Source organism: Haliaeetus leucocephalus, unplaced genomic scaffold (genome assembly GCF_000737465.1).
Source record: "Haliaeetus leucocephalus isolate CR32 unplaced genomic scaffold, Haliaeetus_leucocephalus-4.0 Scaffold646, whole genome shotgun sequence".
In the NCBI taxonomy this organism is placed as follows: Eukaryota; Metazoa; Chordata; class Aves; order Accipitriformes; family Accipitridae; genus Haliaeetus; species Haliaeetus leucocephalus.
The window spans coordinates 436,129-452,899 of record NW_010973082.1 but is presented as its reverse complement, the minus strand read 5'-3'; the positions used below and the strand labels follow the sequence as shown (position 1 = coordinate 452,899).

The following is a 16,771-nucleotide window of genomic DNA, read 5'->3' as shown; positions in this document are numbered from 1 at the left end:
TTCTGGAGAAAAACAAAACACTTCAGATGTTCTAAAGGTGCATCTGGAAGGTACAGCGAGAACTGCAAGCAGCTTTTGTCTGAGATTGCAATGGCCATTTGTCACCAGAGTTCACAAGCTGGTGATCTCAGCTCAGTTGTAAATAGCAGCAATTGCACCAAAATGATTTCCACACTTCCTTGCACAACTGGCAAAGACATTATGTTTTCCACAATACACACCATTAGCTTCTCTTGAGACTGTTGTATAGAAGAAAAAAACCAGCAGATATTTTTGCAATTACCTTTTTCAGATATTTAAAGTTGGCTAGAAATGGAAATAAGTACTTGTGTATATATACACACTAAAAATTTAATTTAAAAACTGCATTCAAAATTCTTTGTTGATGATAGTCACTAATAACTTTATTTTAATGACTCTGCAACGCTCCTCATTCTCTTTGCTCTGTACTCGTGCATCAATGAGAAATCAGAGCTGTTCTCTCCACTGAATAGATGTATTTGTTAGTGCATGCTCATGGCTTTTTAACTGCTTTAAAGTCATCAGCATTTTTAGGTTAAAAAAAATGAGATGCTATGATTCATAAAGCAGGTAAGGCAAGGTTAGACACGAGATGTTCTGAAAGTTTTTAAAGAAATTCAGTTTGTGCAATGATTAATTTGCTTCTGCAGCCTATCATAAGCCCCAGAGTTTAGGATTATAGTGCTCTGCATGTTACTTGCTGAAGACTGAACATTTTCAACTCCTAGATGAAAAACAAATCTCTCTTAGAAAGCTTTCTTATACAAGGTATTTCCTCCTAATATTACTTCAGATTTGTTTCACCTTGATAATCAGACTTGATCTCCAAAACCAAGGGAACTTTCAATTTATCAACAAAAACCTAGGAATTTAGTCCAATACTGCACCAAAGTAGCAAGCCCAGGTATTGGAACGGCAAGCAAGACATCCTTGGGAATAATTCCAGGTCTTCTGAATTCATGATCCCAATTAAAATAGCCCCAGAGCAGTCACCTCAACATGCAGTAAAGTCCATGCATTTTATAGAAACTTATTTCTGTATTGTATGAGGTAGGGTAATTTTAAACCTTTGCAGATCACAGTACTTTAAAGATGTAACTGCTCAGAGATTTCCTTAGATATTTATAAATCTACAACAATGAAAAGAAAGCTAAGTAGCTAATTAACAGCTTTTTTTCTCTATGCTATCTCATTTTAGAATAAAGCAGGAAAGATGACCTATGGCAGCAGTTACTGCTGGACTCTTAATTAACTCATATAGACAAAGTGAAATCAGATGCCAGATTTCCTTTTGTTCACTGTAGTTTTAAGTCCAGGAAACACACAACTTCAAGATTACTATATATACACTATAACTCAGTATTTATAAAACTAATAGAGTTAGCTGGAGCTTGGAAGTTCTCAAGACTTACCGATCCAACACTCCAGACGGGCACAGGGAGTAGTTTTCACTACATCAGGAGGGTCCACACCGACATTTAGGCACAAAACTAAGGCAACACTAACAGTCTTCATCTGCAAAGACAGACAATAAAATGCTTGCTTAGAAACAAAATCAATTTTCACTCGTGTTGAAATTTTACCACTACTATAACTTTTGAAGGGTTTCAACAAACCTTTGTTATCTGCTCTTTAACATGGACTATTTTAAGCAAGGCATGACTGATTAAATTTTTTTTTAATCAGAACAGTACTTAGACTTTATGTTACTATTTTTATTATTATTTCCAGAGCCCATTCTTCTTTACAGAGCATGGAAATGGATATCAGTGGACTTCTGCTACTCAAATTAGTCACTGTCCAACTGAAATACATTATTAAAACATGAGAATATGCTATTCAGGGTCCCTGATCAATATTATAATATAGTATGTCCTCTCTAATATTAAAACTAAAAGCATTACAAGGGAAAAACACCCAAGTGACCAACCAAACCATAACAAAACGTTTAGTCCATTTTTTTGTTTTGTTTTCTTCCCGTGTCAGTTACCCTGGATAGCCTTATTTTAGGAGAAATCATCACTTGGCTCCCCTTCCTGGTCTTGGCTATAGCTGCTGCTTCAGTACCAGCCCCACAGCCCTGCCCAGGCAGCACGTTCGGCCACGCTGCTGGAGCCACAAGGGGCACCACGAACACAGCAAATCCAAACCCACTGACACCTTGCCTGTGACCGAAAAGCTGCATTAAACCAGTGACTAAGCACTACAGCCAGTTAAAAATATTGCTTGAAAATTATTATTTCACATCCTTATGCTCTTTTCTAAACTCCCTTATCCCAATACCTAAACCAGAGAAGGAAAACAAAAGAAGTAACGTGGCTCACAGTACTTCCATCGAGTGTTCGGCACTCGCTCACTTGTCTGAAGCGAGGCCACCCACATCTCCACTTCCCCAGGGTGCTCATTACAATTCAGAATGCAGGCAAAAAGAAAAAAAAAAATCCAAACTTCACACTTACAGAAAAAGCTAGAGCCACACAAATGTATAATTTATAAAGAAACTAGAAACTGGAGCAGAGAGACACTACTCACACCAAGAAGGGGGGACAGGGTCTACATCAGGACAGAAATTCTGCAGTGTCCACTCACTCCCATGTCTATGATGGGGAACCCGAGTAAAAAATTAGCAAAAAATCTGGTTAATGGCTTCATCCCAAACTATGTTCTTGCTAGCAAAACCCTGCAATCACGTAGGAGTTACTCATCCCCATGAGTTAACAAGGAGGAAGCAGCACCTTCCAGAATACAGATGAACACAAGAGTCTGAATGAGGATTCCCTCACCGGCATTTCACGAGGGTTCCCAAAGGAGTGCACATAGATGGGGTGACAAGGTCCAGAGCTGAAGTTTAGCACTAAGTACACATGCACTAAGAGAACTTTATCAAAATTAGGAACAATACATAGTAAAAGCATAGTTACTGGCAAAATGAGGATTGGCTGCAAGATGCAGCTTGGTCCTCCAAAGCTGAGAGCAGTCAGGTAGCCCTGAGGCAACACCACCAAGACTTGGATGCCTGCAACCAAACCTGGGGGCTCCAGATGGAGAGCAGACGTCTGTGCTGACAACCAGCCTGATTCATTCCTCTCCCCCTGGAAGTCTTTTCCATCCTCTTCCCCCTCTATCTGCTTCCCTTATCTTTGGCTTTCATCTCTCTTTTCACCTCGCTTTCCTTCACTTATTTTATCAACACCAAACTGCTACCCTCAAAAATAAATTGTGCCAGCAATTGTTGACACTTTTCACGTTGTTCACACACATCTTACCCTTCCCTCTCATTTTTTGGTTTAGAAAATTACTTCATCTGGACAGAGGGCAACCGCTGCCCTGGTTTTAGAGAACCCAGCACAAAGATCTCAGTAGTCGTTCACTACAATAAAGACTTCAATAAAAACCATTCTACAACAACTGCAACAAAACCACGATATATTTACAAATGTAACAGGCACATACCACATGGTTCACAAGAAATGCACCCAGTTAAAAAAAAAGCTACTTCAACATCCAAGTATTGACTGATTTACCTCCCAATCCAAACCACACATGGAGAATCCACGACCCACACAAAAGGATACCAGACTTCTTCCCCAGCCCAAGAACCGCATACCACTACGCTAGGAGTTATTTTCGGGAAACAGATACACTGAGGAAACGGCCTCATATTGCACTAAGGGAGGTTTAGATTGGATATTAGGAAAAATTTCTTCACCAAAAGGGTTATCAAGTGCTGGAACAGGCTGCCCAGGAAAGTGGTTGAGTCACCATCCCTGGAGGTATTTAAAAGACGTGTAGGTGTGGTGCTCAGGGACATGGTTTAGTGGTGGACTTGGCAGTGTTAGGTTTATGGTTGGACTCAATCTTGAGGGTCTTTTCCAACCTAAATGATTCTATGATCCTATGATTTTCAAGGTAGCAAAATAATACCCAGCACTAGTAAAAGGAAGAATAGTTCCAAAATTTTTCAATTCATCCAGTACAAAATTTGTATGTTATAAAAACGGACTGATTTTTAAAAGTGATCAGAGGTGGCCTGGAAGCTCCATGCACTTTCAGTTACCAGTACATCCATTACTGGGCTCTGTGAACAGATTAGCTCCTACATGATGGAGGCTGCAGTACGTAAGTGGCAATTGGATGAAAACAGTTCCCTTTAGTCTTAAAACCTAAGGGACAGGCTTTCTACTCAGTAAAGCAGATGTCTGGCATGGGACACTTCAGTGACTTATTTTTCCTCAGCAAGTGCACTTGGCTTTCTTCCTGCTCACCTATTTCATGTACAGTATTAACTATTGCACCAATGAAAACATCATGTTACTTCGATGTTGCAATAAATACTTATTACAACATGCAATTTGAAACCATTCTATTCGTTTTGAGAAGATAACAAAAGATAAGGAAAGAACTTCATTTAGAAAGCAACACCTTTCAAGATTATTATTTAGTGTCATCTTTTCCTGCCTTCCCTTTCCCAAAACCCACAGAATATGTTTAAAACAGTAATAGGCACACAGTTCCTGTTGAGACTTTTGGCTTGACCCACCCATGCACTAGGCAAAAATAAGAAATCAATCATATTTAACAAAAGATCTTAAATAGGTAACACTTTACTATTTCAAGAAGTATAGAAGTGTTATGTACCAACTACACATATTTGTTGAGAATAGTAGTGCTTAGCAGTATAGTCTGGCAGGAAGAAGGAAAAAAGAAAAAAAAAAAAGACGGAAAAGGATAAAAACACCCCAAAAAGCCCCCCCCCCCCAAACATCTGACCATTAACAGAACTACTTGCACTGACTGAGCTTTAACCTGCACACCAGGACACCTTTTCAGTATGCTACATCCACTGCCAGTTCACACAGCCTCAGAAAAAACATGGTACTGCAGGGTGTTAAAGAGCACGAACATCCCCAGAAGTAATCACACACTGGCAAACAGGCACTAAAAACCCAGAAGGAAACAAAGAAAACTACAGGACAAAATAACTTATTAGAAGTGGAAACGCACAAATCATTCTTCCAAGAGAAAGTATCCTGCCAAACAATCTTTTCTGTCTTATTTATTGTTTCCCATTTGTGGTCTAATACTGACTTATTTTTCAATATTTTACTAGTAATGTCTGATCTGTGACTTACGCTGAACAGGCTGATATTTATTTTCTATTCCCAAGTTCGGTGTTTTAAATAAGCATTTCTCCTTGAAAACAGACAGCAAACCAGTAATGAAAAGTAACAGTCTAACTGATCCCAAAGACAAATAGGGTTATTTCCCCTCTGCCTACCTCCCCACAAAGCACATAAAGTATTATACTTCACGACTATTTGTTCTGCTAATAAAGAGCACATCTTCAGTAAGAATTACAGCTCTCTTATACTCCCCTCCAACTCCTACTCAACATCCATCTATGATGTTGAATCATTACAGATCAAAAGAAAACCTGAGCCCAAGAAATCGAATAATGCTTTTCACATTTCTAAACTGTTTTGGAACATACTACCAGAAACTTCATAGCATATTTAAAGCTTCTTAATGCAAGAAGTACTAGGACATTCTCATCTGTTATTACGACAGTGGAAATTTTCTTTTCTACATTTCAACAATATATCCACCAGAATACATTTCAATGGATTTTTGTTAGAATTAAAAAATTAAGCATAAGAATGTTTGGCAAGCTTATAGGAAAACCAATATCCAAAATGCTTTCTCAGCAAAGGCTCAAGATCAAAACCATAGAATCTCTTACTGTGGACTCTTCTCTATATGGTGTAGTTTGTATGTTAAAAAAAAAAAAATGGATAAAATTCACAACCTTGTATTACATTAAATTTAAAATGATTTAATAACCCTGGGTCAGAACCTGCAACATTTAAATCGCAAAATCCACTTGGTCAAAAAGCTCTTCCTGAGATGTAATGGTACTGAATTTAAACCCCAAATCCATCAGAAATGGGAGTAAGTGAGCAGAGGTAGTTCTGTGTCTATTCAGAAGAGAAGATGCTTATTAAAGCATTTGACATTAAAATGTACATATTATACTAAAGATCAGAGAACTTGTAAAATATTTTTAATTCATCTCTTATTTCAAGACAAAACAGATCTGCAGACAAGAGAGTAACATCATCCACAGGTATCTCAAACCAAAATTAGTGCAATTTCTGCAGTTATTCTCTGCTAAAAGAAACATTACATTATCTTCGTAGAATGGTTTTGATTGAAAACCTGAAGTTTTATCGTCACAGGGAGCCCAACTTATCCTATTGCAGCACACTTGAAAGTAATTCCAGCCCAAACTGTAACTGAGACACCCCATTTCATCAGTTGCTAAAGATTTGTTATACCCTAAGTAAGAACCAGGTTAGGAACTAAGAGAAGAGTCATATAACTGTTTTATCTTCTAGTTCAAGTAATACCAAGAACAAGTCAGTCCATCAATTTATGAAAATTTTGCATTTTGTGGTAAGACACTCGCCTAACATTTCAGAATGGACATTTTCAAACCCATAAATATTTTATTTCTACACTGCAATTTTCGAGCTGAAAAATTTCTGTTTAAATGTTACATAGATGAACATTCAACCGTTATAAACCTGCCTGGTTTTATGCCAATAAGTTAAAATTGCTTCTGTGAGCTAATACAAACACAAGATTAAGTCAGCATTAAACATAAAATATATGTTGCTACATTATTTTACAGAGCTGAGGGTGAACTTATCAGTATTAAACACAAATACTGGGACAGACTTCCAGACTGAGAAATCCTCAAATCCGTCTCATTTGGGAATCTTCATTGGGCAGCAGGCTCAGTTCTGCCTGCTTGTTCAGTAAATTCATTCCCTTCCTAAAGACTTTTTGGGGATATTTTTCTTTATATACATTTACACGGATTTAGTACAAGTCTCTCAACCAAAAGGTAAAACCACCCCTGTTCCACAGATAACTCTAAAATGTTAACTGTTTCAGAGACATGCCATTAAATACTTCAGCAAGGAGTTCTCTAAACACTGAGCAGTAACAGCAATATTCAGCAACACGAAACATTGTTCTCCCTTTGGAGTTTCAGTTACAGATCATTCTGCAACACGCAGAAAATCATGTTTTCTCTTTCCAAGCCTTGTGGAAGTTTTTATACATCACACCCACACCTGGCAGGCTTTCTCACAACAAGGTGGCCTCTTGCAGCAACCTGCGTGCTTAAGTGGAACGGGGTTCTTCTGGGGGTGACAGAATTCATGGCAGATCTGCCATGGGAAAAGATGGGCATCCTGAACTCTCTGGCAGCTTCCCGTTTCAGGCTCCCAGCTAAGAGGTGGCAAGTGGCAACACTTTGTCCGGATGCTCTCTAACAGCACACGCATCATTTCCAGGGCTCAGGCACAAAACACACCACGGAGGAATGTCAGTTCAGAAATCAGCTGGTGAAAAGGCTGAAAATTTTGAACAGGCAGACAAAACCTTGACCTTCCTGGTCCACTTGATCACAGAACTGCACACAAAAACAGAGAAAGGTTTCTGAAGGGAGTGACTCACACAGAACATATCCCACATGTACATGACTTATCTCTACCCAGCAAACAGGCAGAAGGAATACAGATCCTTGCTGCAGAAGTGGGATCTGTTTGATGCATTGCCCTTTGAGCAGTCACTTATACCATCAAGCTCAAATTTGGTACCCTTCTACACTCATTTTGCATCACACTGAGAGATGCTTGAGAATCAAGTGTTAGTCTTTTTTTCATGGATCTTCCCTTTAGCAGGCCAAATACCAAAAGGAGTGAGACGTGCCAGTCCTCTTCAGCGCACCTGTAACATTTGCAAGGTAAAATACCTGAAAAGGAAGAGCTTTCAGTTTCAAGGAAGTTTTTTTATATAAAGTTTAAAAGAAATAAATTGTTATGGAAAAAAAATCACAGTGTGCTTCTCCACAGCGATAAAAATAGTAGAACGCAAAGAAATACTTCCAAGTTAACATTAATTATTCAACACCTCTGCAGGTAGTCTTCAGCCATCTGTAGCCCAAAAGGTCAGTTCTTGCTGTGACTGTTGTGACAGCATACACTAGATTCCTAGATCAACTCCTCCTTAGTGTTTGTTTTCCTTTTCTAACCTCTGTATTCTGCACTAATACTATGAATTTTCTTCAGAGGTTTATTATGTCCAACATGTTCGTTTACCCAGTGAATGCGGCTAGTACACAAAGTTCAAGAGCAGTCAGTAATGCTAACACAGCTCCTCATAAAACGGACTTTTAACTGCTGGCTGCTCTATTTACTTTATAAGCACTTCTTAGGCTTGTAATGAATTACTACTGTCAATCAATACCCAAGATATACCTACACATTTTCTATTTACTTGCTCTGGGAAGAGCGTGCATCTTCTCTGTCTGATAGGGAATAATATCAATTGACATGCTATGGCCCGGCAACCTCAGCTTCTGAAGGTACCCTCAGAGATCAAAGGTAATCGTGCATGACAGAACTGCTCTGAAGATTAAAAACTACAAAGTCAAGTAGGCTGATTCACTCTGTCATAGCAAAGCATCAAAATATTGCCTTTAAACCACTGCTTAGATGCATATAACCAAAATAGTGTTTTCTTGTCCCTATTAATCATTTCTTTAAAATAATGAAAAATAATAGGAAGCAAATATTTTACTTCTATGATCTTTGCTTTCCTCATACAACATGCAAAAAGAATCAACAAGAGACATTTTCTAGATGTTATTCCTCATTTGATCTGTGACAACGGCTTTCCTTCTCACCTCAGCACTACTCTGTATCTGCTCTGCATTCTGTACAGGCTTCTTTTCATCATTCCACCACATTCCCACTCCTGTCTAGCACTATCTTTAAAAAGGTGTCCATCCCATGCACTGACTTACTACATCTTCAGATCTTCCTTACAAACTATTATTTCAAATTATTCCTAGACGACACTTTTAGATCTTTAACAAGTCAATAATAGATGCTACACAACATACATCTGATCAGGAATCACACTGCCCCATTCAAGTGAAATCCCTGAGCTACAGCCAACTTCACTAAATTAAAATAACTTTTTAAAATAGGAAGTTTCCTGAGCCTACAGGAGCAAGTAGGAGAAAATGGTAAGGACAAGATCAAGTCCATAATTTAAGTGTCAGGAACATAAAGATGAAGATGTTTGGTTGTGCTGAGAGCCATAAGGTACAGAACACTGTTCCCCTGCCCAATAAGGCTCAGCCACCTATCACTTCAAGGGCTTTAAATTTCTTACTGCTGATATGCATGGAGAGAAAGGAGGAGTCACTGAGGGAAGAGTGTCAAGCTTCTCAGAGCAAACCATGCTATAGACTGTGCTCCTTCTTGAGGCTTTGTCAGACTACAGGGAAGTCAAGCAGAGGGACAGCCATGAGCGCAGAGCTCCACCCAGAAGGATGGAATGACTCAAATCATCACTGTTACCACAGACTATTTTGCACACCTCTGAAGCACTGCTCCTTTTCTCTGTTCTGCAGAGTATAGCACTAATTACATTGCCACTCTCATCCCCTACCCAACAAAAGGTACTCCGGCTGTAGATGACCCTGCCACAACACAGCACGAATAAATAAATAAATACAAATACAGAAGTAAAAATACTGGTCACGGTGTCACTGGTAGAACCACTGGGACAAAAAGATAAAAAGGAACTCTTCAGGCCCTGAGCCCATCTGTCACCTACCGTATCCCACATCATAGCTTTGTATTAAAGAATGCCATTAACACAAATCTAGGTTTTGTTAAGTACTTCACTAGATAATTTATTGAGAGAGTCTACAGTACATTCTTTATAGAAGAGCAAGACAAACATCTTGGGTTTATCAAGTTTAGTTGGAAATGCCAGTTAAAGCTATGAGACACAGAGAACAATCAATAATCTCCCTCAGCTATCCATGGCCATACTATGCTAACAGTCACCTTTGGAAACGTTCAAGGGTAGAAGATCAGCACAGCAGCATGCCAATTAAAGCAACATTCCAGAAAGAAAAACACAACCAAACTTCCCAGAAAACCTACATAACCCATGGAGACAAACAAAAACGGAACTCCACAGAAGCCTGGTGCCCTTGAATCCCTCTATCTACATAAAGGCAGAGAAAAGAAATCCAAGAACTGGAGAAGCATTAACAAAGCATTTCTAAAACGTTCACATAACCTCCAGTCTCTCAACTATCAAAACACGCACAATGCCAAAATAAAGAAGTGGTAGTTGTCAGCAGAACAGATGTTTCACAGTTTTCGCCACAAGAGCTTCATGTGAAGCAGCCCGCTACCATCTGGTGATCTACCACTGCACCAGGGTTCTACCAATGTTTATTAACATTTGCCACACTTGAGAAATTAGAGGAAAAGCCTCATATAGCGATACATATTTTTAATTAAAGTATACAATTTGCAGTAATAGTCCAGCACTTATGTATATCTTCCAAGGTGAATATTTTTTTCATTGTCTGCTATTCACAGGCCTTTCAAATTTCTACAAACATGGTGGGGGGGGCAGGAAGGTAACTAGCCACTACAACATATATCTTGATTTTAAGTAGCAATAATTGCCTAACTCCCCTCCAAATACCATATGCTCAGCATTGCAGCAACACCAGTCTCCAAGTCAAAAAATGAAGCACATTATTTATAAATAAGCATCCTCTCACTCCATTTTTTGAATGCACAAACAAAGATATATTTTCTGTCATGCCATTTGCTAACAGTGTTCATTTTACATTCTCTAGATCTCAGCTGAAGCGAGAAAATTCATAGGATGAGAAAGCAAATGACCGAGTTGAAGATTTCAGTGTATCCTACTGATATATAAAGGTAAGATCTTTTTCTTTCAAAATATGTGACTAGCTATACTCTTCAGAGCTGTTAATGAAAGTCCCCTCTCTGCTTAGACATAAGAACATTTGTAGACAGTGGTAGATAAAGCGCAAGCTTCCCAACTCTATCCAATCAATACACAACCACCTTAATTCAAAGTGACCTTTGTTCTAGGTAAGAGAAGATATAAATCTATAACTTAGATGACAGTGCTCATTACTTACAGCAGGGGGTTCAGCTCAGAGAAAAGCTGGGGTTTTTGTTTTGTTTTGTTTTTAAAGACATCTGTAAACCAGCAGGTGCCCTATGCTACCACTCAATTCACACACCTCACTAGACAGTAATTGCCACTTTTAGTAACTATTGAACTAAAATGGATTTCAACCACTGACCTAGAAGAGAGAGATTCACACCATTACCAGTTCTCAGGACCACGCTATAGCATCAAAGTGCTCCAAGTTAGTCTTCCTAAGAGTTTATCTTCATAGCAGGGGAAGAACGGAAACTACATATCATTTGGGTTAGATCCCAGACTACTTACTGGGTTATCAGTTTCCTAAACATGAACACAGTTGATAGTCCGTGATCATGCCTAAGCAAACAGAAAACAAACATTTAAGATGGAATAAGTCAAACTAAAGTGAAGGCTGCTGCCAAAACATGAACTCCCACCCTTTCCCCACACAAGATTCCTGCTGCCTCGTTTCAGCTCACAAAAAACACATGAAACTAGGCTCAGAATAGAGCAAGGAGATGATCCTTCAGCGCTCTAAGAGCAACCAGTAGCCAAGCCACATTCATTACAAGAGTGCCTGGGAAGCTTCCTTAGCTTGAAACAACTATTTCAAGCTAAAATGATGTGCACAAACTTCCAATGCTACTATTCTTCATTAATTTCCTTTGACACATGAAACATTTACCATGCAGGCAGGTAAACTCCGCTTCTCTGAATTAAGCGCATTTGTATGCAGTCCTGCTTTAATCTGCATTTCCATAGAAACCTAATTGTGTATTCCTCTTCTCATAAAAAGAGGATTTAATTCTCACTCAGTAAGTTATGAGGCAGCAGGAAAAAAACATTAAAGTAAAACTATTACAATCAGCCTTGTTACTCTCTGCTTATTTTGGAAATCAATATTTAAAGTACAGCAAATCTTAATTTAAATATTCTGAATTTAGTAGCAACTTGTCAGTAAAACCTGGTGTATTTGAAATCTTTTTATTTAAATCAAGTTTCATGATTTGGTTGCTACTGAGGCTGTGAGATTTAATTCAATACACAAAGCATAATTCCAACCCTCTTGTGTTAAAAATATTCTTTAAATAAATAATAGATCAAAGTAGTGTCACTTTGATGGCATATGTAGTCCATGAAAGCAGGAGACGAAGGCTTAAATGTTTTCAGAGCAATCATTCTGGATGAAGGGGGTGGGGGGGGCAAGCGAATGTTCAGTTATTTTATCTAGATTTACCACTCATTACTTTTCTTATTTGATTCTTCCCTCTTATTAGAGTTCTGCCTTCTAAAGTACCTTCAAGTTCTTATAAACTCTTTTTTTTAGAGCAATAAAGCAAGATGAAAACAAGAGTCATTCCATACTAAATCTTAGTGAATCATTTCCTACAACTACAGTAAAGCTAGGATCACTCCCTAGGACTACTCAAGAAGATGAATAAGGGCAAAATCCACCACTGCCTGTGTTTTTTCATGATTCACAGGGAAAAAATGCCACAGATTTACCTGCAACTTGGGCAAATAGAGACTTGTTTTGGTTAATCTTTGAGAATTTCTTGATTTAGAGATAGGCTGGTGTGTTTAAATACAGATAAGGGTTCCCATCCTAAGCTTTGACAAGTTAATTTATCAAATTTAAAATAATGGAATGTTTTCCACACTCTCAACTCACACCAAGAGGTATATCCCCTCCAGCCCTCAAGAAAATCTCTTTCAATAGCATCTCAAAGATAAGACTACATCTGAAGTCAATCAGACCTGGCTTGTGGAAAAAGGAGGCAAGAGACAAGAGAAGGAAGCTAAAATAAATTGGGGAATGCAACAGAGCCACAGTCAGATTGACACTGGAGGGAAATGACTATGTGTTGCTTTTAATTTGATTAGCAGCTATAGACAGACATCAGAGGCCTTGAATGCTGACCAAAACAAGCATGGCTGCAACACAAAATTCTGATCACTGAGGAATAATTATCTAAAGGAAGAGAAAAGAAAGAGAGGAAACTTTCTGAAGACAGCTAAAACAACAAGATGAGAGGAATCATTAATTTATAATGCCAGAGAGCACATAACAAAACAGTTAAGTGAAATCAGAAAAAGGAAAAAAAAGGAAAAATTAAAAAAAAAAAAAAAATCAACAAAAGGTCATTATACGTCCTGACAGTAAAGGCTGACAGATTACTGCATATCTTCCCTCACACTACTATTTCAAAATGCTTCATAATAAAAACTCCACAAATCTCAAGTTCCTGCATTTTTGTTACAATGCTTGGTTTGCTGGACAAACCCGTTACACTCAAACTGCTATTTTCAGTTGGTCTACGTGAAAACAGCAGCAGCATGAACTAGCAAGCTAGCCTTCTACTTTCTGTTCACATAACGCAAGGTCAAACCACATTATATGACTTTATGAACTATTTCGCAGGACTAACCTAACTTGAGTTAGCTGTGGGAAAATATTTAACAAACACCATTTTCCATACAGAATTCTAAACACCCCATCTTCAGACCCCTTTCTTCACCATTTTTGGTTCTGGTAAGTTTGTTATATCACATCAAATGCTAAGGAGACATCCAATGATAGCTAAAAAGTTGAATAAAATACAAGATATTAAAAGTAACTATTAAGATTTAAAAGTAATGAGATTGAGCAGTCTCAAATCAGCTTCTCTTCCTCTTTCAGATGTCTTTATCTGCTTTCTATATACTCCTATGAACCTGTTCCTAAGCAAAAAGTAATTATACACAACGGCAAGTTTGTCCAAACAATGCCTAATAAATCTGTCCAGATACAAATGACACATGAGCAGCACCACTAATCCTAATATAAAGAAAAGTTATTTGATTCAAGCTGACAATGAAAACAGAAGGACCAAACAGAAAATTTCAGATTTGCTCTTATTTTCTTCATTTACAAAAATAAGACTCAATATCTTGGAGAATGATTCAGGGTCTCATTTCGCTGAGCTCATTCACAGCAAGTAGCACACTATTTCGCAAAAAGCACATAATTCACAGCACAGAGGACTCTCAGAGGAAGAAACTGCAACTCCATAAGAGTAAGGATGGTAGGAATTGGGCTGTGATGATCACTGTAACCAGTGCTCTTGTCTTCATTGAAATGACTCTCTTTGGCTGTAACATGCATATGAAATGTTTAACAACAAATACAGAGAAGACAGCTGATTACTACCACTTTACTCATGCTTATGCTGTACAACCTATTGGTTATCTTGATCAAGTCAATGTCATTCCCAATTTAGAAAAAGACAACTTTGCAAATCAGAAAATAAGTGAACAGGAAGCTTCACAGGAAGACAGAGGGAACACTAAAATAGACAAGCAAGCTCATCACACCTCCACAGTCTACTAGAGAAACATCTCTTCTTTGCCAAAACCCTTTAAAGAAGACATACCACAAAACTTTGTGTTCTGTGGCTCGTTTAAATTACACCCAAAAAAACCTCAATTCAATCCATTAACGATCTGCCAAGTGAAATTTTCAGTACATGATTCTACTCAGTCAAATGATTCTGGTTCAGCCACAGCCTTCCCCAGAACTTCTAAGCACTATAACCATTTAGGTGAACACCCCTCAAGGAACATTTAGGCTCATGTATAGCATCCTCATGCCTGGTCATAATGCCTCTGGAAAGAAATTACAGGATGGAGTTTCAACAGCAGTTCCCAAGTTACTCCACAGTATTACAAGAGAGATCATAAACATAACAGAAGTCTGGTCACCCAAAAAATTCATACATATTCATAAACACAAAGTTATGGGCAAAACAACTTTGAGACCTAGGAAATCCTGCAACCTAAAGCAGTTTCCAAGAATAGAATGAGTGGAACTGATGATCCATGACATTTCTTAGGTGCTCTGTTTGTTTGCTTTTAACTTAAATGTTTAAGTTGGGACATGGACGCAACGCAGGATTCAAGACCCTCTGGCAGGTAACTTTCTTTGACACACTTGGTTTTATCAGTTTAATATGCAACATACATTCAAACACAAGAGAAGCACCTTGCTTTAATACAGTGCGTGCTTCATCTAATAACTATTTTCTGCCCTCAAAATCACATAATCTCAGTTTCCACACACACAAAGAATGGTTTATTTCTATATTCCACAAAACATGCTGGTGGCAAGCTTCAAAAGCACAAAGCTTCCGTGCATCTTCACCACTAGACAACTGTAATGACTCCATTTATTGCACCTTGTGCTCACATCATTAACCTGCTGATCCAGAGAGCTCTTTAAGACCTCATTAATTTTATTGTCTTTCCTGAAAGTCACCAAGTACCCAAATTTCACATAAAGATCTTAAACGAGGGAGCTACTCAAAGAGCGTACTAGCGTGAACTTGGAGTCAGTACTTTTGACCCATCTGAACATTTGCTTCCCGTAATACCATATGGCAAGCACACAAACTAAAGGCAAGTTAGACTGTCGGATCAAATACCCAGGGTAGCCCTCTGAGCACTTACTCCTCCCTTTTCACCACTTGTCCCCCCCACACCTCCTCCAAAACCCATCCTGCCCTGGAGCATTACCCGGTCCTTCATCCTCCAGCTCTGAGCCAAAGACTTGGAGCCTTCGATCTTCTCACAATGCCTTTTCTTCATAAAGGCCAGAGGCAAGTTCCAGTCAGTCAGGTCAGACTCATCCTCCTCCCCAAGCCCCAGAAGAGGCGACTGCAGCATCTCAGACTCCATCAGAGGGGAAATGCCAGGCAACAAGTGAGCAGCAATCTCCAGCCCAGCACGCAGCGGGGGCCGAGGGAATCCCTCCGGCAAGTGGAGGCGCAGAGGCGGGCTGGCGGGGGGGCGGGGGGGGGAGGACGGGGCAAGGGCAGAGGGAGGCTCCTCTCCCAGGTGTGCAGGTAAGGACGAGCCCGGAGGAAGCAGCGCCTTCCACCTAGAGACTCTCCTCCTCCTCCTCCACCCGCGGACAGCAGCCCCGTCCGGGCTCAGAGGAAGGCGGCGTCTCCCGGCCCGGCGGAGGGGCCGAGGTGCCGGCGGGGACCGGGCCCCGGGCCTCCACTGGCGCCTCTAGCCCTGCGGGCCCTGCACTCTCTGCGGCGGGAGCCGCGCCCGGCCCATCGCGGCTCCCAGCTCCCTCGCACACGGGCGGGCCGAGAGAGGATCGGCGAGCTGCGGAACGGGAGCGGGCGGGAGGCGGGAGGAGAAGGGGAGACTCGTCCTGCGGCGCCGAAGAGCCCGACTCCTCTCACCACCACATCAAGGAGGCGGCCATCTTTCCCCGGCCCACAATGCACCGCGCTACGGGCCGCCGCGTGGGACAAGCCGGGCCGCCGCGGTCCAGCCGCGGTTACCATGGTGACAGCGCGGCCTCTGCCGGGCCTAGCGCGGGCCGGGCGACGCCGGGAGCCTTCCCGGAGCCCCCCCGGGACCCCCACCGGGAGCCGCAGGGCTTAAAACAGGCCACCCTCCCCCGGGCAGGCGGGGACCACCCGGATGAAGGTCCCCCGCTCGCCCGGTCCTTCCCCCGCCGTGCGCGGCCTCAAGATGTCGGCGGTGGGCAGCCCGTCCCGGGGGCGGGGGCACAACAGACTGGGCACGTTTGGGTGCTGCGTCTGGGGAAAAGGCGTTTCAAGGGCAGGACAGGCACCGGCGGGGATCCTAGCCCGAGAGGCTGCTCGGGTCGGAGGGCGAGGGGTTGAGC

At 40.6% G+C, this 16,771-nt stretch overlaps 1 protein-coding gene across 1 annotated transcript in view; it reads right to left on the bottom strand.

Moving 5' to 3' along the window:
- The window catches only part of RPTOR (regulatory associated protein of MTOR, complex 1), a 160,815-nt gene extending 144,730 nt beyond the window's left edge, over positions 1-16,085 (bottom strand). The window contains exons 1-2 of the mRNA XM_010578552.1: positions 15,640-16,085; positions 1,434-1,536 (exon numbers count right to left, since the gene is read on the bottom strand). Coding sequence (XP_010576854.1) covers positions 1,434-1,536; positions 15,640-15,801 — 265 coding nt within the window. The 5' untranslated portion in view covers positions 15,802-16,085. The remainder of the gene's footprint in view (positions 1-1,433; positions 1,537-15,639) is intronic.
- Between the last annotated feature and the right edge of the window lie 686 nt (positions 16,086-16,771).